We start from the raw sequence: 22,660 nt of genomic DNA on the forward strand, positions 1-22,660 counted from the left end.
TCGGATCCCTTGTTTGCTTTCGTTGGTCAAAGTTTTGTAAATTCACATTCTTTTTGGCTATTTGTGCATTTACACAATTGACCCTATACTCTAAAACTATGACCAGTTAGAATCTCCGTTCCCAATAAAAATAAGGCATCTTTGGGGAATCTCAGTGGGAATTGTATTCTTGGAATTTTTCCCACAACGTGTGATTCAATTTTTATTTATTTTTAAATATCTAGGACTATTATTAGAATAGCCTATCTCTTATTACCCATGTGTATATTTATTTGCATTTAATTATAAGCATATCCAGTAATGATTCTCCCTGTCCTGCCTCACATCTGTTTAGTTCCTTAGCACCCGCATTCTAGGGAACCACTATTTTTAAGTTCTTGTGAATATTTCTGGAGCTTCTTTAAGCTTGTGTAAGCAAATACTAATATATATTCTTATTTCCCCTTATTTTTATGTAGAAGTGGCACATTTTATACCTTGTCCAACACCTAGCTTTTCCACTGAACAATGCATCTTTCCTTATCAGGACACATGTAGCTTCTTCGTCTTTATACAGATGACCCCATGCACGGATTCACCATAATCTACTCAACTAGTCCCCTGCTGATGGAAGATGGGCTGTTTCTAATCCATTGCTATTATAAACAGTGCTGTAATGACTGATCTTATGCACACAACATTTCCCACATGTGCAAGGATATCCATAGAACGAATTCCTGGAAATGAAATTGCCAGGTCAGAGTCTAAGCGCCTGTAATTTTGATAGATGTTACGAAATCATTCTCCATCGGGAAGGGTCACACTGCTGCCAGCGATATTTTTGAGTGCCAGATTCCCTGCACTCTTACCAAGACTGCTTTGCCTCACATTTGACTGCAGGCATTTTGATTTGGGAAAAAAAAAAAAAAAAAAAAAAAAAAAAGTCAATGTATTTTTACTGGAATTCCTCTCTCCTGAGGGAACTTTAGCGTGTTTTCCTGTGTACATGAGTCTTTCCTTATGTGTAAAAACTGCCTGTTTCCCCCCTTCTTTTATTTTGTTGATTGGGTCATATTTTTATGGATTTCTAGAAATTCTGTTTGTATTAGGGAGATAGCCTGTCTTGAGACCTGGACTTACCTAGCTGGGACATGTACCTGAGGACAAGAGATTATAAAAGGTACTTCCCTCTGGATTACTGGAGTGAATAGGAAGTATTTGAAAGAAGATGAATGGTCATTCAAGAAAGTTTGCGAACTCCAGCCCATGAGTAGCACCGAGAACAAGTTTCATATCGGAGCATTGTATGTTTGCAGCTTTCCTATTTGCTGCTTACTAACAGTGTCACTTAGAGCAATCATGTAGCCTATTTAAGCCTTGTCCTCCTTACCTGTAATGTAAAAGGCTTATCTTCCCATCCCTTTGGGTTATGGCTAACACATATTAAGAAGCTGATACTGCAGTAATTACACAGGGTCAAGGTAGTTGGAAACACTCCCAGCACTCCTCAAGGTGAGCTCCCTTCACCTGTCCTAAAGGTAAAGGTGCAGCAAGAGAAGAAAGCTCCGGCAGTCGTAGGGGACCCCAGACATGTCCAGGTGCAGTTCCCCAGAACACTTTCTCAGATGCTGGGGAGATGTTTGCCTTTGGATTATGAACCACAGAGATGTGTGCAAGGAACTTTGGTTTTAGGGAGCTCAAGCAGAAGCTTCTAGTGGCATAAATAATACCCCACTGGTGATGGAACCAAGCCAACCTATGTAATCAGTTAAACCAGGTGTCAGCCTTCAACCCATGCATCCCTAGGCAATGTACACAAGCTAGCCCTGGGTCCCTCCAAGGAATTTGGAACTGTAAACAGCACATTCATTATAAATCACCAACTGGCTCAACTCATCCTTCTTATCTTGGCCAAAGATCAGTACCAGACTTCCAGACCTCCCTGGAGATGAGCACAGAATGCTTCTAGTCTACCCATATGATAACCTTACCTTACACAGGTACACAGGGAGCGCTCAGAAACTATTGGAAGCTATTGTGGGTTTTTTCCCCCTTTCTCTTTTGCAACAAATCTGCCTTTGGTTTCACTGGAAACTTTTTCTTCTACAGCTCAGGGGAGACTGTCACTAGCGTGACCAGCTTGGCCCCACTACAGCCCAAGAAGGGCAAGAGGCAGAAGGAGAAGCCTGACATTCCTCCTGCAGTCCCTGCCAAAGGTAAGGAGCTGGCCTGCAGTTTTTTACCTGGAAACTATCATTATTGATCCATGTGGGTCTGGGGTTCCATGTTGGATTATGACAGGGAGCATAGGCAGATGGGGAATATGACATGACATTTAATGATTGTATAGTCTGGACCCCCACCTAGATTCTGGGCATAACTGGTGCTCAACCACCTCAGCCCTTAACCCAGTACTTGGGTTGGGGGTGGAGGTGGAGGAGGAAGCAAGGGCCTAGCATAGCTTTAGCAGGGGGAAGATCAACATCCACAGATGATTCCAGATTGTGTTTCACTTTGAACTACTAAAATGTACCACACATGAGGTGGGGTGGTGGGGTGGGATGAGGAAGTCTTCTTGGTTCACTCAAGGGAAGAAAGGCTCTCTGAATTTTTAAAGATATCAACCAGGTGTGCAATTTATTTCACATTTGCTCTGGGTATAAAATGAGGGCTATCCTGTGATTCCAGTTATGATTTAGAGCAATGTAAGTGAGGAAGATAGGTGTTTCTGGAGGAAAGAACTGCAAGAGTATTAGGAGAACCAAGACTGATTATAGATAGTTCCTAAAATAACTGGTCAATTTAGGAGATATTTATACCTCACCAAATTTGAAATATAGTTGGGGGAATACAAGGGTTGCCCAAATGAACAATTCTATCCCTCAACTGTGACTTTGCAGGCTGTCCCCTAGGGACACATCAAGCTCTGTGGGGAAGCCAGTGGTGGTGAGGCTGAGCACACATGGAGTGGAAAGAGGGCTGGAGGGTGTGGTCGTACTGCAGGGGAATGAAAAGCATGGACCTGGGAGGGAAGGGAGTAGAGAATGCCTGCCTGGGCCAGGCATCATACCGCTTGATGTAATTCATTCCACGGTAGCTATTATCCACCCTTACAAAAGTTGAAAGTGAGACTTAGGTAAGTGGTAGAGCCTTACTTTCAATGCCAAGTTCAAATCCTAAATGGTTGAAGACTAGTGACTTGACACAGTGGGAAGGGCCTCACTTTCTTTTTCTGTCAAGTGGGGACAATAAGACCCTCCCTGATGACCTCACAGGGCTGCTATGAGGATCAAGAGTCACTGTGATCAGCACTAGTGGGTGGCTAGGACGGAGTCTCCCAGGGAAGGTCCCGGCTTCAGGCTTCACTGGGTGCATCTGGTTCTCACCTGCACACCTGACATCCATGTGGCTGGCAGAGTTTTATCCAGACTTCTTTTGTTAACCTTGCTGAGTGAGATGACGACATGTTCAAAGACTAGGGGAGGATCACCCCCACTGAGGGGAACCTGCTGACACCTAGATCTGAAAGTTCTTCCATGGGACCAGGAAGGGGTCTGAGACCTCTCAGAATATGTCCCTGATGCCCATGATGTGTGGCCACTAAGTATTCTGGGAGGAACCGCAAGCTAAACCCTTGACCTACTTCCACAGCTCCGATAGCCCCCACGTTCCATAAACCGAAGTTGCTGAAACCACAGAGAAAAGTCACTCTGGTAAGTAACCATCTTCTGTATTCCTTGTGTAAGCCTCAGACACAATTCAGATTCCAAAACAGTGCCTTTATTAACTGAAAACATGCAGAAAGTTTTAGAAACTTTTGTCCCCAAACAAAAGCATTCTCTCTTCTCGGGTGTCAGCTTTTGAGTCAGCCTTTCTCCATACTTAGTTCCCAGAGTAACTCTTTAAAAATCCAAATATTTTCTATTATAAATGCGCTGTTTCAAAAGGGAGAAAAGCCATATTCAGAAATGTATAAAATAGAAAGTGGACCTGCTTGCACACATTTACCTGATAATTACTCCAAAGAGACTGCTGCACATGTTTTCCATAAAATATGTCTTAGCTTTTGATTTTGAACAATTTTAGATTTATGGAAAAGTTATAAAGCTAGCACAGAGAGGTCCCATGTACCTTCATCCACCTTCTCTTAGTGTTGGCTTCTTACATAGCCATGGTACATGTATCAAACTAAGAAATTAACATTGGTTCATTGCTATTAACTACACTTCAGACTTAACCAGATTTTGGTCTACCTGCTAATGTTCCTTTTCCGGTGTAGGATCCAAATCCAGGATCTCACATTGCATTTAGTTGTTACATCTCCTTGCTTTCCAACAATCCAAGACAGCTCTGCAGGCTGTCTTTTTCTTTCATGGCCTTGACACTTTTGAAGAGTAGTGGCCAGTGATTTTTTAGAATGTCCCTCAATTTGGTACTCTCTGAGGTTTTCTGAGCATCAGAAATGGGGTGTATTAGTCAGTTCTCACACTGCTATAAAGATACTACCTAAGACTGGGTAATTTGTAAACAGGTTTATAAAAAAGTTTCATTGACTCACAGTTCCTCATGGCTGGGGAGTCCTCAGGAAACTTACAGTCATAGTGGAAGGGGAAGCAGGCACATCTTACATGGAGGCAGATAAGAGAGGGTGTGTGTGAGCACAGGAAAAACTACCATTTATAAAACCATCACATTTCATGATAATTCACTCATTTGTCATGAGAACAGCAGGGAGGAAACCACCCCCTAACCCAATCACTTCCGTCCCTTGACACGTGGGGTTACAATTCGAGATAAGATTTGGGTGAGGACACAGAGCCAAACTATATCATGGGGTTACGGATTTTGGGGACAAACAGCACAGAGGTGGAGCTCCCTTCTCATTGCATGGTGTCGGGGTGCATGACATCAATATATCTTGCTAATGGTGATCCCCATCTCGATCACTTGGTTAAGGTGGTGTCTGCCAGGTTTCTTTACTATGAAGTTACTATTTTCTCCTTTCCAGACTCTATTTGTTAGAGGCCAGTCCCTGAGTCCAGTTCACATTCAAGGTGAGGAGAGTTAAGCTCCACCTTAAGGGAGACGTGTCATGAATTTGTGGATATGTTAAATCCACCACAGTAATTTATAAGAATCTTAGGGGAGATATGTTAAGGCTTGCAAATATCTTGTTTTTCCTTGAACTTTTGTCCACTAATTTTGCATTCATCAGTGGATTTTGCTTGCAGCAGATTTTACTATGGTGCGCTAAGGATGATTTTCTATTTCCCTTAATCTTTCTAGATGTATTATTTGGAATTCTTCTATAAGGAAGAGTGGCCCCCTTTTCTCATTTGTTTATTATTCAGTAATTCCTTGATATCAGTATGGATGCGTGGATATTTATTTTTTAGTTTTTAACTACATTATTATTTATTTTGTTGTTAATATTGTTCAGCAGTTAGTTGTGTGTGTGTGCATGAGAGAGAGAGAGAGAGACTGTCAAAGCTATGCTAAAGTGTGTATGTACTGCAAAGGGCCAAGACAATCTTGAGAGGGGAGTGCAAGGTGGAGGATTTATATGCCAATTCTCGAGATCTACATTAAAGCAAGTGTTAGTAATACAATGGGGTATTAACACAAGGGCAGACAAGTAGACAAAGGAACAGAATAAAGAGCTCCAAACACAACTGCATAGGATTGTCATTTGATTTATGACAACAGTGACATTGCAGTGCAGTGAAAAAGATATTATCTTTTCAATGTATGGTGACGCGTTTGTTGGATATCCATATGAAAAAAAGATCTATAGCCCCTACTCTACACCACACACAAAAGTTAACAGGAAATGGATCATACACATAAGTATGAAAGGTACAAACAAAGTAAAGCTTCCTGAAGATAGCATTTCTTCCTAATTTCAGAGTAAACAAAGATGTTTTTAAACAAGACACATAAAGCACCAACCATAAAGGAATGGATAAAGAAATCTGGGATATATTAACATTTAGAACTTCTGTTCTGATTAATGATACCGCTAAAATAATGAAAAGGCAAGCTGCAGATTGGGAGAACATATCTCTATGCATATATCTGCCAAAGGTTTCCCTCCCTCTCTCCCTCCTTTCTTTCCTTTTCTCTAATCTTCCTTCCTTCCTTCCTTCCTTCCTTCCTTCCTTCCTTCCTTCCTTCCTTCCTTCCTTCCTTCCTTCCTTCCTTCCTTCTTTCCTTCCTCCCTCCCTCCCTCTCTCTCTCTTTCTTTCTCTCTTTCTCCCTCTCTCTCCTTCCTTCCTTCTTTTCTTGTCATTAATTTTCTTTTCTTTTCTTTTCTTTCTTCTTTCTTGTTCTGTCACCCAAGTTGGAGTGCAGTGGTACCACCTCGGCTCACTGTGGCCTCCACCTCCTGGGTTCAAGTGATTCTTGTGCCTCAGCCTCTCAAGTAGCTGGGATTGCAGGTGCATGCCACTATGCTAGGCTAGTTTTTGTATTTTTAGTATAGTTAGGGTTTCACCATGCTGTCCAGGCTGGTTTCAAACTCATGGCCTCAAGTGTTCCTCCCACCTCGGCCTCCAAAAGTGTTGGGTTTGCAGGCATGAGCCACTGCACCTGGCTGACCTGACAAAGGTTTCTTATCTAGAACACATGAACACCTACCAATCAATAAGAAATAAAAAGACAGCACTACCAAAAAATGGGCAGAAGGTTTAAATGTGCACTTGACAAAAGAAGATATACAAATAGCCAGTAAACTCATAAAAAGTCCGTAACCTCATAGGCATCATGACAGTGCGATTTAAAAGCATAAAGCCAGTTCACATCCACCAAGATAGTTAAAATGAAGTACTTGTGCAGTTTCTTTTTTGCCTGTATTTCTCTGATCCATTTGGAGTTTAGAAATGGATCCAATTTTATCTGTTTGTCAGACTCTTTTTTATTTTACCTTATGCCTTCTATTTCAACAATCATTATTTGCTAATTTCATCACCATATTCTAAACAATTATATGAACTTATTTATTCCTCTTTTTTTGAGTCCAGTGTCTTTCCCTTCATGACCTTTACTTGCCTTTCCATTTGAGCAATTTGTCTGTGAATGGAATTCTAGATTCATAAACTTTTTCCACTAGGTGCAGAGAAGTAGGATAAGCACTTCATAATGCATTTCTCTGAACTTCCTGTATTGCTGAACATAAATGCCAAACTCATGACTGTCACCTATAATTCCCCATATTATTCGAGCCACATAGGTAATTTAAGCTTTCTAGTAGCCACATTAAAGGAGTGAAAAGTAACAGATGAAACAGATTTTAATGATACAGTTTATTTAACTTAACATATCAAAAATATTATCATTTAGTCATGTAATCAATATAGCAATTACTAATTACATATTTTCTATTATTTTTATTGTGCTAAGTCTTCAGAATCCAGTGTCTATTTGACACTTACTGCACATCTTAATTCACAGGCACAGTTCCAGTGCTTAGTAAACACATTTGACTAGTGGCTACCACATTGGACAGTGCATCCCAGAATGATCTAGCCCCCACTGTTTCTTTGACGTAATTTTTACTACCATCCCTCTCTCTTGTTTCCCTTCAGCCACACTGGCCTCCTTGCTAATCCTTAAATATACCAAACATGCTCCTGTGTCAGGGCCCATGTACCCACTCTCCCCTTTTCCTGGAACGTCCTCCCCAGGATCTGCCCATGGCTTATTCCTCACCCCCTGTGATCTCTGATCAAACATCATGTAATGAAGGAGCTGTCCTGATAGCCTATATAAAACACCACCCACCTTGACATATTTTGTGTTTATATCTGTTAATCATCCATCTCTTCTACCAGGCTACAAGATCCATGAAGGCAGGGAGCTTGCCTGCTCTGGTTCCTGCTGTATTCTTCATGTTTAGAAATGTGTTTAGAGCAATTGATATTTGTTTATGATTCTGCACACCAGCCCTGTTGAGTAGGTTCTGTAATATTACATCCATAGTGGGGTGCATGAGCCTCTGAGAGTCAGTAAAGTGAGAGATGGGTGACTTATCCAAGGTCACACGGCTGTGGGTTGCAGTCAGGGCTTAATCCGAAATCTAAGGTTTTCACCAGCACATTGGAAGCTTTGCCTCAGTGCGGAATCTGGGCCTGGCTGCTCTCTATGCGTGATCCTGAATGCCTGTGTGGCTCAGCCTTGCTCCTGTCCTTGCTGTTCTGTGCTTCACCTGCTTTTTAAAGAGAGTCTTCTTTTGCCTGCAGTGAACTGTGGGTTCTAGTAGACTTTTCATATAGTGGGTTCCATTTGGTTCGTGTTATAAAAAAATCCTCATCAATTCTACTCTGTTGACTGTACCATATGGTTCTTAAATGCAGCAGCAAACCTTTTGGCTTATTGACCATTGGCACTCAGTGGGCTTTTGGAAACTGTGGAGCATAAAGGCTAAAACAATCAATTTCCCTTGGCCTTGGAGCATCCCGGTTCTCACCTCTGACATTCAGTCTCCTGCAGATAGACAGGCTAAGTTCACTGTCCTCTAGACTGTGTGCAGCACTGCACATCTGGGTGTGTGTGTTTGTTTATGTAGCTCTTTTAGATCTTTTCTTTCTAATTCTGATATTTAACAACTACCTCAAGAGTGACTACAGAGTGACTACACTTAATTTCCCCACCTTATGTTCTCTCTAAGTTGCTCAGGACTTATTGTTTCTAATCCAGTCTCTTACCCCTGCTAATAACAGAAACAACTGTATATTGAAGTTTCATTGATATGTCCCAGGGATAGATCAAAAAAGCGCTTTTGGCATGTGATCGTATTTAATTCTCACAATTAGATTTTTCCATTGCCCCCTACAAGCTTTGCGTGTGAGAACAAACAACACTCAGTTTAAGAAACATGATCCATACCCATAGGTGTAATGTTATCAGTCTTCAGGAAACAACTTTCCCCAGTGCATAGCCTGGGTGGACCCACCTCTCATTTATCCATTAAACATGAAAATCCTTTGTGTACCTCTTGGGTGCAAAATGCTATCTTAAGCAATTTTTTGCAACTTATAAAAATATCAGATTCAATAGAGGTTTCAAATATAGCTCTGGTCCTGACTATAAGTTTTTTGTTTTTGACTTGTGTGTTTGAGCTGATGTGCTTCTCTGGGTGGGGACTTATCATAGGAAATTCTCAATTTTCACAGATAATTGATTGGGGCGGTTATATGCATTTCAGAAGGATTCTTTATTTTATAGAAGTATTCTCAATAACAGTTCGTTAAATAACAGGTTTTCCCTTGATCATTTAAAATATGAAGAAGTTGGAAGTTTTTATACCAAATTTTCCAGAAACAAGGTCAATTTGGAAACTAGTTTACACCTATAACAATTCATAATAAAGACAAGAGCTGACCTCAGCTGGGCCTCTATCTGACCATTAGTTTAGAGTCAAAAATATCAGACCTAGCATCTGCAGGTTTTGGTGAATATCAAGATTTATTTTCCCAGGAGGCCAGCATTGACCTCAGTCTCAGTTTGGTCGATATTTATCTCTTAGATCAATAAGTCTTGATGGTAGCTAAAACAAAAGTCAATAGCCGCCTGTTGACTCACATAAAGTTAGTGGATAATTTAGAAAATAACTTGGAGACATCTTATTTTGGGGGCCTGGTACCAATTTAGGTGTCTAATTCTATAATGGTTCCATGTTGCCCCAATCTCTGTAACACAGTGCTTCTTGCTGTGGTCCTAGGCCACAGAGCTCCCCAGCCCCTCTGTCTAGAAACCAATCTGACCACCTCCACTGACTCATTGACAAGAAGTGGGAAGACTCACAGGGAGAATCTCCATTTATTGGGCGCCTATTTTGTACCAGCTGCCACATTAGATTATTTATAGGCTCTGGGTGAAAAGCACGTATCTTTGTGCCTGCAATCCCCAGACCATTAACAAGTGGGAATCTTTTCTTAGGTTTCCAAGACAACATTGCATTTTGCAAGAAGTATGTACTCTAGACATTAACAGTAGTGAGAAGTTTTTAAAAAATGGTAGGACAAAAGAAGAAAAAGGTGAGGCCAGGCATGGTGGCTCACGCCTGTAATCCCAGTACTTTGGGAGGCTGAGGCGGGCCAATCACCTGAAGTCAGGAGTTTGAGACTAGCCTGGCCAATATCGTGAAACCTCGTCTCCACAAAAATTACAAAAAAATTAGCCTGGCATGGTGGCACGTGCCTGTAATCCCACCTACTTAGGAGGCTGAGGCAGGAGAATTACTTGAACCCAGAAAATGGAGGTTGCAATGAGTCTAGATCGTACCACTGCACTCCAGCCTAGGTGACATAGTGAGACTCTGTCTCAAAAAAAAAAAAAAAAAAGAAGAAGAAGAAGAAGAAGAAAGTCATTTTAGACATTTTAAATTTTAAAATCAAGGTATCAAAACTGCTTTTCCTTTTTTTTTTTTTTAAATAAAACAACCAAACACAAAAAGCTGCTTTCAAAGTTCTGCTAATCAGATAAATATGAGGCCACGTGGATCACACAGGCACTTTCTATCTGACAGTGTGACCAGCTTGTCTAATAAGCATTTACAGTTCCCATATGTCAGTGCTCCCTCATCCCCTTGGGGTGAGGCATTGGCCCAAGCATCCCTTGAAGCCTCTTGGGGCCGTAGGAGCTGAACCCTCTGCAGCGAAGCTTCGGAAGCCTTGGAGCTGATTCACACACATCCAGGAAAAGCTGTCATTGCTTCCTTGTTTCAGAAGACACTGAGAAAGCCAGAAGTACATTTGATCTATTTTTATTGCTTTCGGTCAGTTATTGATTCAGAGGCCAAGTAGGGGGAACTTTTCTGTGATGCGGAAGCAAAACCTCAGAGTTAAAGGAAAAACAGCCACAGGACACAGGACTGTTACCTGAGTTGGGAAGGAGGGCAGTCAGCATCTCAACATTAACTGGAAAGTGGCGAGTGTCAATCTTGGGGTCGAATGAACTTGGATAGGCTCTTCCATGCCTCGTCATCAACCATGCCCTCCTCCACAAAGGGTCACCCACACCTCACCTGCAAGTCCTCCCTCTCCATAATTAAGCCCTAGGGTAGCTGAGGGGGTCAGGCCACCCCTGTTCTTTAGGGAGAAAATGATCTCTGTGAGCCAGAGACAAAAGACATAGAAAACCAGGAACGCCACAGGCTTAATCACTGCACATTTCCCAGGGGAGCGCTTGTGTCCTGTCTTCCCGCTCCGATCCATCCTTTGCATGGCTGCTGAGGGATTTTTCTGAAACACAGCTTCATCCGTGTCATTTCCCGTTGTAAATGGCTCCCTCTCGCCTCCAGGATGAGGCGGCTTCCTGTGAGTAATGGCTGGCCCTCGTCATAATCTGCCCGCGCTCCCTCAGGCCTACCCCACCCAGGACCCTCATCCTGCTGAGACCCCAAGCAGTCTAGGTCCTCTGTTCTCACCCACGCCCACCTAATCCTCCCGCGGAGCTGCTGCTCAGCTCCAAGATGTGGCTCACTCACCCCTTCTTTCTGAGGCCTCCTCACCTCTGCCTCCCACTTCTCTGGAATCTAGGTTAGTCTCGGCATCCGAGTGAGTTGTGCCTGTTCACGTCAGTGATCTGCTTGTAGATAGTTCTTGGGGTACTTTTCAGTTCCTCTGTCCTGGGTGCCCCCTCATGGTCCACCCACCTTTGTACTTGCAGGTGGTCCTGAGAGGCCTGGCCCCCTGGTTGACTGATTTTACCCCTGGCTGTTGCTTCTCCCCAGGTGGTCAGGCTGCCTCCCCCCATCCACTGCCCTAGAGTGTTGGCTTCTCTCAGGCTGTCTTCTCCTTGAACACATTCACAGGCACAGCAGCCATCTGTGCAGCCCATTGGTCCCCTAACTGGGGTCCTCAAGCCAATTCCAGAACAACTCTTCTGACTGTTGACCAGACACTCCCCTGGAGGGCCCGCGGGCACCTCAAATCCACCATGACACAGGCACACACGGAGCTCATGGCCTGCCCCACACCTCAGTGTGCATGGGATATCCCGCCTTAGCCCATGGCATTCCCAACCAGAAGCTAAATTGTGGTAAAATACACCTAACAGCAAAGGTACCATCTTCATCATTTTTAAGTGTACAATTCAGTCATGTGAAACACACTCCCATTGTGGTGTGGCCAATCTCCAATGTTCTTTTCATCTTGCAAAACTGAAACTCTGCACTCAAGAAACACCCCCAGCCCCACCCACCCAGCCCCTGGCTTCCACCATTCTACTTTCTGTCTCTATGAATTTGACTGCTTTGGCGACCTCGTAGAAGTGGAATCCTGCAGTATTTGTCTTTTTGTGACTGGTTTATTTTGCTTAGCATAATGTCCTTATTCATTCACGTTGCTGTGTGTGTGAGAATTTTCATTCTTCTTAAGGCCTAATGATATTCTATTGTATGTATGCACCACATTTTTTGTGTCCATTTATCCCTTGGTGGACAGTGGAGTTGCTTCCATCCTTTGGCTGTTGTGACTAATGCTGCCATGACCATGGTGTACAAATATCTGTTTGAGTTCTTGCTTTTAATTCTTTTGGTTATATACCCAGAGGAGGGATTGCTAGATCAGATGGTAATGGCATTTTTAGTTTTTTGAGAAACTGCCACACTGTTTTCCAAAACAGCTGCACCATTTTACATTCCTACAAATAGCACACAGGGTTTCAATTTCCTCATATCCTCATCAACACTTGTTAGTTTCCTTTATTTTTATTTTTTATTTTTGATAGTAGCTATTCCTAATGGATGTGAGGTGGTATCTCATTGTGGTTTTGATTTGCATTTCCCTAAAGAGTGATGTTGAGCATCTTTTTATGTTCTTGTCAGCCATTTGTCTATCTTTGGAGAAATGGCTATTCGAGTCCATTGCCCATTAAAAAAAATGAGGTTATTTGATTTTTTGTTGTTGTTGAATTGTAGGAGTTCTTTATATATTGTGAATTTTAATTCCACATCAGTTACATAATTTGCCAAAATTTTCACCAGTCCTGTAGTGACTTTTTCATTCTGTTAATTGTGTCCCTTGATTTCCAGAAGCTTCAAATTTACATGGGAACTGGTTTTAAGTCAGGGAGAACCAGTCTTACCCCTAATCATGTCCTCAGCAGGGAATCTGGAATCACTAGAGTGCCCCTTTGGCCAATGTATATGGAGTGAATGATGAATAATGTTTGCATGGGAGGATCTGTGGATGGAACTTAGTCTGAGTTCTCCCTGCTCCAGTTGTGGGTCAGAAGGCCAGGCACCGCCTGGGAGCTTGTTGGAAAAGTAGAATCTCCGGCCCTGACTCAGACCTACTGAAGTGGAACCTGCAGTTTACAAGGTTCCAGATGAGTATGATAAACAGTAAAGTTTGAGAAGTGTGGCTCTGAATAACTTTTCAAACTAAGTAGGCACCTCTGGTAGGGTCAAAGCTGTCAGGATCCAGAGTCGCTGACACCCACCTCCGGAGAAGACTGTGCTTTCACTTTAGTAAGACAGGTCAGGCCCCTGGGGAGAAAGGGAGTTGTCTTATCTGTCAACAAAGAGAAAACTAAATATGATAATTCTAAAAGTCCTTGTGACTCTCTAATTCCTGCAGACCTTTCCAGAACAGCTCATCCGTACATCAGCCAGGTGTATGTAGCCTTGCCCCATGATCTCCTAGTGTAGCATTTGACCAGGTGACCAAGACTGACTTACCTGTAATTCTCTCCAGCTTACAGTCCACAGTAAGCCTCCCTCTTCTCACGGAAACCCAAGGATTAGAGTGCTCAAAATGGACAGAAAGGAAGTAGTTCATTCATCCTAGTTCAGAGAGACCCTGCCGTAGAAACCTGCCTCCTCTGTAGCGCTGTTGAAAACCACAGCATGGCCAGCCCAGGGCTGAGATGCCCTGCCTTGTTCCATATCTGCCAGGTGTTGGGAAGAAGTTTCTTCCCCCAGCCCCAGTTTTCACCATTGAGAATGTACTGCCAGGGCCAAAAAAGAATTTGTCTCTTATCAGTAGCGGAAAAAGACTTTGAAGCACATTAGAAAGCAGTGATAGAATTCTGAGAGGATTTTAATAATAACCCAAGTCCCAGCAAAATTATTTCCAGAGGACATGCATTTCAGGTTTCTTGAAGGATGTTTATAATAAGCCAGAGAATTTCTCTTGTTGTCGTTAATGTGCTAGAACTGGTTTCAGTTAAATTTTACATGAAAAGGATATATTAACCTGCATAAAATATGTTCATAATCTCAATTTAAAATTAAAAAGAAGAAAAAAAGCCACAACCATATGTACAATATATTGCCCCAAGTAAAAGCCTTGGGAAAAAAAATACAAACTTTGCTTGTATCACACTAGTACCATTTTTGCAGAGATAAAATTTCTATGCTCCCCTAGGTACACATGCACAGCCCATTATTGTCGCAGGGAGTTATGTATGTCAGCTGGAGGGAAGAACGGATGTTGAGGCTTCAGAAGGGATGGGTGTGCGGAAAACAGAAGCCATTTGCTTTCATGGCTTCCTCTAGTCTAGAGAGAGCAGGTGTCTCAGCCTTCGGTAAGCCGGATGCGATCAAGATCATACCTCCCCAACATTGGAAGTGAGAATATCCTGTATCGGGAAGTCTGTTAACCTTGACAGAGGGCTGTCTTCCCTGCAGGCCACACAGTTAGTGCCAAGGCCCCTCTACTGTCTGCCCCTGCCAACACTTGCCTGGCAAGAACCAGGTCACGTGCTTCTCAGCTGTGTTGGAGACCAGTAGAAATTCACTGGGGCTCCAATTTTGTTGAAGATGGGCTAAGTGACACAGTTACTTTCAAGGAGTCTTTTTTTTTTTTTTTTTTTTTGAGGCAGAGTCTTGCTCTATTGCCCCGGCTGGAGTGCAATGGCCATCATTACTCACTGTAGCCTCAAACTCCTCAGCTCAACTGATCCTTCTGCCTCAGCCTCCCAAGTAGCTGAGACCACAGGCACGTGCCACCACATCTAGCCTTTTTTTTTTTTTTTTTTTTTTTGTAGAGCTGGGGTCTCACTATGTGCACAGGCTGGTCTCAAACTCCTGGTCTCAAGCGATCCTCTCACCTTGGCCTCCCAAAGTTCTAGGATTACAGGTGTGAGCCAGTGCCTGGCCTCAAGAAATGTTTTAAGACTGGTGTAGCTCCTTAAGCTCTCCTTAGGCCTCCCTTTTGGGAGATAAAGGGAATCCTACTGCATATTGCTACCAATAGAGTTTGCCCCACTTTGTTCTAGAAGGGTAATGTGGCTTTGTACTTTGAGAAGGAAGGTGACTTTGGAATTGGCCCCCTCAGGACCATGTGCTTCTCCTGTTTAATGCATCATTGATTCATTCATATTGCTTTCCCAGTCTTCTATTTATTAATTCCCCAATAATTGTTGAGTGCTGACAGGCAGGGGCCAAGGTGCCAGAGAGGCAGGAGCATGAGCCTGGGAGCCACCTGACCAAGATGAGCAGGTGCAGGGAGATGCGCTGGGCTGGAGGATGGCCTAGGCAGGAGGCAGGCCTGCACATCCAGCAGGCCAGCCCATGGGTGGCCTTTCCTGGTTGTGCAGCCCACCCTGGTCCCAGGCGTCATGGTGGGGCTCCATTCTGGGGCAGGCTGTCCCCACATGCCTGCAGGGACTGCCCCTCCCTGCAGAGCAGTATCTTGTTTTCCATCTCAGTATGGCTGATTTGCTGCCGTTATTGGGCACTTCATTTCTGAGATCATTGCACTGCTGGGAAATATTTTTTAAAACTTTTTCTCTGCGTTTTATTTTTGAAATCTCATGAAAAAATATCATTTCTGCTCACATTTTCAAGCCTATTTCATTTAAAACTTCAGTTTTGAGCACAGAGTACCTCAGAGTTACTAAAAGACTTTTTCAATCCCACATGGAGAATACTAGAAATGAAGTGCCATTTTGGAAAGACAGAGAAACATCATCAACATATCTGTAGCATCAAGCTAGGCACCCAAAATATCAGGAAGAAAATTTCTATGTGAAATTCTGAGTTCACAACAAACTGATGGTGCATTCAAGGAGATTTTTTTTTCTAGCCAGAATCAATTCTAATTTATTATTATAACTTCTTAAAATTAAATTTATGAATTTCCAAAGAGCACATGTGGTCACCAAAAGATAATAAGACACAGCCTCATAAATTTACCGTGAGTGTGTTCATAGAAAGATGAAGAATAAAAATTATTAATTCAGTCATATGTGCCCATTGCCAACATTGCATTCAACATGAATTTAACAAATAAGCAGGCATGCCTACTGCTATTTTAGATTTGGTTTTAATGCTTGGTTTGTGCCCTGTACATCATGTCTATGACCTAAAACTACTGTGATGGTGATGATGGTATTGATGATGGTACTGATTATGGTGATGGTGATGATAGTGGCGATGATGATGGCGATAGAGATGGTGATGATGGTGATGATGGTGGCAGTGATGATAATAATGGTGATGATAATGGTAATAATGATGGTGATGACAGTGATGGTATTAATAATGGTAATACTGATGATGATAGTGATGATGATGGTGTTGGTAATAATGGTGGTAATGATGATGGTACTGGTGATGATGATGACAATGATGTGATTATGGTGGTGATAATGGTAATGGTGATGGTGGGAATGATGGTAGTGATGATGAAGAGGATGGTGATGATGATGGTGGTGATGGCGGTGGTAATGATGATGATAATGATAATGTTCCCCCTTCCATGGCACTTCCCACATGCAGACACTGTTCCAGTGCTTACCAGGAGAAGCACCCCTTTAACTTTGAGACAACTCTTATTGTCTCCACTTCACAGATGAGTTAGAGGACGCACAGGAAGGTAAATACTAATACAAGGTCTCCCACTAGGACATGACAGAGCTGCTCCAACCAGGCACTTGGCCACAGATCCTTGTTCTGCCCCACTGTACTCTGAGCTCTGATGCCTTTTGTCAGAAGTACTCAGTAAAGTCTGAGTCTTTGGGTTTTCAGGGTGTTTTCTGTCTTGACCTCATTGGACAGTGGTAGAGAAGTAGGCTGGCAATCAGAATCTCCTTTTGTTAAAATAGAAAGTGAAATTATTCCTCTAAGTGGTCTCTGTCAGGAGTTTGGCATATATTATTCTAATTTTTTTGTATATACAAATGTAGATCCATATTTATGTATATATTCCCAATAGGTATATACAGTCCACCCACATTTAGTGTGGGTCATGGCTACAGATTCTGACAAATTCATTTCTGTGTACCAAGTTTGCTAAAAATGGGAATGATTCTTTACACAACATTCACAGGTTGAATTGTTTTCTCATTAACAATATCTCAGGCACATCTTTCTACATCAGTACGTATAGATCTACCTCATTCTTTAATTACTGCAAAGTGTTACAGTATCATCATTTCTTTAACCAGTATCCAACTCTTGGCCATTTAGGTTGTTCTAATTTTTCACTCTTAGAATGTATGCTTTGGTAAATATCCTTTCACATATAACTTTATGTGAGTATTTCTGTAGGAGAGTTTTTTTTTTTTTTTTTTTTCTTTGAGACAGAGTCTCGCTCTGTCACCCAGGCTGGAGTGCAGTGGCATGATCTCAGCTCACTGCAAGCTTCGCCTCCCGGGTTCACGCCATTCTCCCACCTCAGCCTCCTGAGTAGCTGGGACTACAGGCGCCCGCCACCACGCCTGGCTAATTTTTTGTATTTTCAGTAGAGACAGGGTTTCACCATTCACAGGATGGTCTCGATCTCCTGGCCTCGTGATCCGCCCCCCTCGGCCTCCCAAAGTGCTGGAATTACAGGCATGAGCCACCGCGCCCGGCCAGGAGAGATTTTTAGAAGTGGGATCATTACATGAAAGTATAGCCTCATTTTTCATTTTGATAGAGTCTGCCCAATTAACTTCCAGAAGTATTTTCCTATTTTATTCTCCCACGAAAAAAAAAAAAAAGAAAAAAAAAAAGAATCAGTAGCCACTTTCTCACAGCCTACCCAATGGAAGATTGGAAGATATCCTCTCTCTCTTTCTCTCTCTCTCTCTCTAGTGATCGATCATCTATCTATATCTACCTATATTTTAAACTAGTAAGTTAAAAGCCATGTGGAGATTTTAGATGACTCCAAGCAGTAGAACCCAGGTGTTCTACTTCTTGGTAGAGTGTTGTCATGGACCCCCTAGAGAAGCTAAAAGAAAGAAGAGTTTCACTGGAAAGAGGAAAGTGTCCCTGTCTACATTCCTGAGGCCAGGCAGATTGGGGTGGGGGTGCTAAAAGACAGTATCAGACTAGTTTTCTTTCATTTTGTCTTTTTCATTCATTCATTCAAAACTGGCTGCCTGAGTCAGATGTCTTTCTAGGAGCTGAAGTTGCAGCCAGCAGCATCCTCAACCTCTCTCATCCACTAAAGGGGGCACATACATTGGCACCTTGAAATTAGCTGTGGTAAGGGTAGTCACACACGAAAATCGGAAAATACTGCTCACATCAGAGCTTTCTTTCCTGTCAAACCTGTTGTCTACACTTATCCACACGGCCCTGGTTGCAGCAGTAAATAAGCGACAGTCACTGCCTTTGGGGAGCCCAGTAGTGTGGTCAGAGGCCGGCTCTACACCAGCCCTGCTGCTCACTAGCTGCTGGCTGCATGCTCGCCACTTCTCCACCTTCGTCTCTGTACATGTCGAATGAGGGTGATAATAAGGGTACCTTCCACATAGACTAGTTGTTGTATTAAGTAAATATTAGGTGCTATTGTCACATTCTTTAGTGGAGGAAGACAGAAGGCTACCAAATGGATGATACCTTATAATGCCAAGGAGTGATCTGTGCTCTGAGGGCAGCAGAACAGGGCAAGGGGAGCTGGGGGTGGGGGGCTGCATTCAATGGGGAGGACATCACAGTTGAGCAGAGACCTGAGAGTGAGAAAATGAGACACATGGCTCTGTGGGGAGAACATCTCAGGTTGGGTTGAGAACACAGCCTGGGCAAAGGTCCTGAAGTGGACCCTGAATGAACAGTGCCATCCGGGGTGTGTCCAGGAAACACACAGAGATCCATGCGACTGGGGCCCTGGTCAGCAAGAGGGATATGTGGAGCAAGCCAAGGTCAGAGGCAGGCACAGGACAAGGTCATGAAGGATCAAGACCCTTATCCATGCTGATGTCCTGATAAGAATTCTGGATTCAGAATGTGATGAGAAACAACTGGAGAACTGTGCAGAGCAGTGAGTGACATGGTTTGACTTATTATTTAGAAGGATTGTCTTTCCTACCAAAAAAAATATAAAATAGCCAGATGTGTTTGGCCCTGCTCTGAGACACAGTGGTGTTCATTAGCGTTTAGCACATAATACTTTCCAAAATGTCTCAAAATGTTTTCTTCTTTCTACCTCTAAATATTTCAAAGCAACGGACTGTTTAAACAATACTTGCTCATCATCTATAATGCAAATAGTAACAACAGTAATAATCAAACACTTGTAGAGCATTTCTCCAAGCACATTACATGTTTTAATGCATTTAATCCTCAAAGTAACTCTATAGGATAGTTACTATTATGAGTCTCACTTTGTAGATAAGGAAATGGAGGAACAAAGAGGTTAAGTACTTGTCCAAGTTTACACAGCTGGTGAATGGCAGTCTTCCCGTCTCTGAGAGCACATGTTCCTAAGCAGGCCCTGGCACAATTAGATGGGTCTAGGAGAGTGTTAAAGACTGTGGTTGATCAGAATATTGAGTGTGTTCAAGTTTGCAAATTCTCAGCATGAACATCTATGTTGAAGTAGATAACCAAAGGCTCCCTTTTTTCTAAGCAAAAGCATCCTCTTGAACAGTACTGCCAGTAACAGTACTTTGAAAGTCAGCTGGGAATTCAAACATCTATGGTCCACAGGGGAGAAGAAATGAATGACCATGTTAGACCATGGAGCGGTTGCTGTGAGACTTTGAAAGTTCCAAGTATTAGGACTGTCCCCAAGAGCACTGTCTATAATCACATTTTAGCTTCCAAAACATATGTTGGTGAAATTGACAGGCATCTATCTGTCTGATAACTTGTAGAAACTTGAACCAATAAGATTTGGCCTTGGGCCTTTCTATGCCAGACTTAGCAGGCTCCCAAAAGGGTCACCTCTGCCTGTCCTCAGAGCAGTTAGGTGGTGACTTTCTGTCATGTCACATCCATTCTGAGGACGCACTTTGCTGAACATCCTGTGTACTTTTTAGACTCAAGGACCTGAGGCGAATTTGCTCTGCTCATGATTTCTGAGTGAGTTTGTCCAACCCAAAGTGTCACCAAACGTGGAGAGGACTTGCACATCTTCATATCCATCCGGGACTTCTCTCCTGAGCTCCAGACCTTTTCCAGTCCTCCCACTGTCCTAGAGCATGCTGGGTGACTGGACCTCAGTCCCTGGGTGACCATGCAGAGGTGGGGTGTAGGGGGAATTTGGCCAGATATGATCTCAAGGCTCATTTGTACCTGAAGCTGCAGAGTAGGTGGGGCGTTTGGTGCCTCCGAGAGTGCCTAGGCCCCATGTGTCTCTGGACCCTGGGTCAAGGCACACCTAAGTCAGCAGTCACAACAGAATGCTAGATTTGGGAGTGCAACTGGATTCCAACCCTCACCTCTGAGTGAAGATCTACTATGAGTTATGCTGCTAGAGCCAGAGGTCCCAGTGGACCAGTGGCCTCCACTCCAAGGAGATGGTGAGAGTAGACCTGGTGATGGCTCTAACGATTACCTCTGAAAATGCCCGTGGACGTCTCCAGTAGCCCTTGGACACTCAGCCTCATATTTTCACCTATCCAGCAGACAGCTCCGCCCAGGGGTCTGCTGCCACTGCACACACAGCCTGGCCCAAACAGAGCCTTGCAGCCTTGTGGCCTGCATCCCATGCCACCCAGAGGTGCACTGGGAACCTGGGAGTGAGGCTGTGGAGAGGGGTGCAGGGTCCCCTGGAGGCGTTCCAGTGAAATTCTTTCCTTCCCCTCCATCACTCTCTCCCACCGGGGACAGCTCCATGTTTCTATCTTTGGGAAGTCTTGGATTCTGTGACCTCAAGTCCTCAGTTTCTCCATACCAAGCCAGGGCTCCTGCCTCTGATAAGGATGGGGTCAGTTCCCTTCTACCCCAGCTTCCCCTTTAGTTGGAGCTCATACTGCCTGCTGAGTGGTGAGGGACTGTTCCAAAACCTCAAACATTTTATGCCAAGGGATGTTCACTATTTTCCCTGTTGGCATCCCAGGCCTACTTCTTGGGAAGGGACTGCTGTCTGCCTGTCTGCTCACCTGGATACAAGGCATTCACATCAGAGCATAGACACTGCCTCTGAACGTGCACTTGCAATGCCTGGGACTGCCCACGAGCATCTGGGAAGGACTGACTGCCTCTGAATCCAGACACCACCTGTAATCCAAACTCCATAATCACCAGCCCTGCCTCACAGGGCTGGCATGAGGATGGAGTGAGATGGTAAAAATTAGTTAGCGTTTTCTGAGTTCCGTTCTCAGAAGAACCGATTCTCAGCCACCACATTTTGCTACCTCCCAAAGCCACTTCTGGATTATGTCCTTTGTCTTGGAAAGGCATTTCTTTTGTTTCTTTATTTTTATTTAACATATACATCATAAAACTCTATATTCTCTTTTCATAATAGGTTTAAATAAATTTGCCAATCAACACCCATGGTCCTTGAGATTGAGTCAAGCTCATATCCAAGGCATGTTGATGATAGTAGGACTGATAGGCTTCACAGCATACTTTTCTCTCCTGAGTTGGGTCCTATGGAGACCCATTGAGGACCCTCTGTCAAATCGAGCTTTCTGAATGCACAGCCTCAAGATCCTTGGTGGCCGTAGTTATGTGTGCAGTGGTTGCTGTTAGGGGAGAGTTTGTTTTACCAGTTACTCTGTTGAATAAAAAATGAGCACTTATCTTGCAGGGAGAAGAGGAAGTCTGCTCCTGATAATTTGTAATTCTCTCATGGGTAAATAGATTCCTGATAGTGCAGCTCTGTGGAGCTGCAGTCACATTTTTAAACTCTAAGGTGACATTAGCATAAACATTCCATGTCCCAGTTATTGATCTGTTGCTGTGATAATGGTATTGCCCAATTGAACTTTTGACATTGAGAGAACTTGCAGAGGCTGCAATTGCATTTTTCTTTTATTCCTGTGACTTAATTCAAGTTACACATCTAACTGTGATCTCTGTGAAAAAGTGTTGTTTTGCAGGAGTCTGCATAAGAGAATACTAAACCTCTCTCTCTTAGTAAGCATGTTAACTTCCAGCTTGAATTATGGAAAGACATCTACAAAATGAAATACTCAGAAACTACCCATTAAGAACTTAAAGTGTGTTATCTTCCAGAAAGGTGCACAACCTCAGAATTCCTTGGGGTTGACTTTTCTTGCATTAGCCAAATAAAATTGTTCTTCCCCATGATTATCACCCTCAAACTGGGGGAAAGGGGGCTTGTATTAGAGGTGGGCGATTCAGCCCAGAGGCTGCTATCTGCTGTTATAGTACCTCATCGTTAGCAGAACAGAAGGCTAGATAGGCCATTGCAAGCTCTGAAACTTGCAAACTCACTTTGTGATGCCCAGAGTCCAGGAAGGTTCATCACTGCATTTTAAACCTTTCCTAATGCTTCTGAGAGGAAGCTGTACTATATGAGAATTTAATTTGGCTCAGCAGCCATCCAGG

At 43.2% G+C, this 22,660-nt stretch overlaps 1 protein-coding gene across 1 annotated transcript in view; it reads left to right on the forward strand.

Annotated features, from left to right (window-relative positions):
- Positions 1-22,660, forward strand: part of VSTM4 (V-set and transmembrane domain containing 4) — a 106,796-nt gene that overhangs the window by 70,281 nt on the left and 13,855 nt on the right. The window contains exons 6-7 of the mRNA XM_025397588.1: positions 2,089-2,195; positions 3,631-3,692. Coding sequence (XP_025253373.1) covers positions 2,089-2,195; positions 3,631-3,692 — 169 coding nt within the window. The remainder of the gene's footprint in view (positions 1-2,088; positions 2,196-3,630; positions 3,693-22,660) is intronic.

Source organism: Theropithecus gelada, chromosome 9 (genome assembly GCF_003255815.1).
Source record: "Theropithecus gelada isolate Dixy chromosome 9, Tgel_1.0, whole genome shotgun sequence".
Classification (NCBI taxonomy): domain Eukaryota; kingdom Metazoa; phylum Chordata; class Mammalia; order Primates; family Cercopithecidae; genus Theropithecus; species Theropithecus gelada.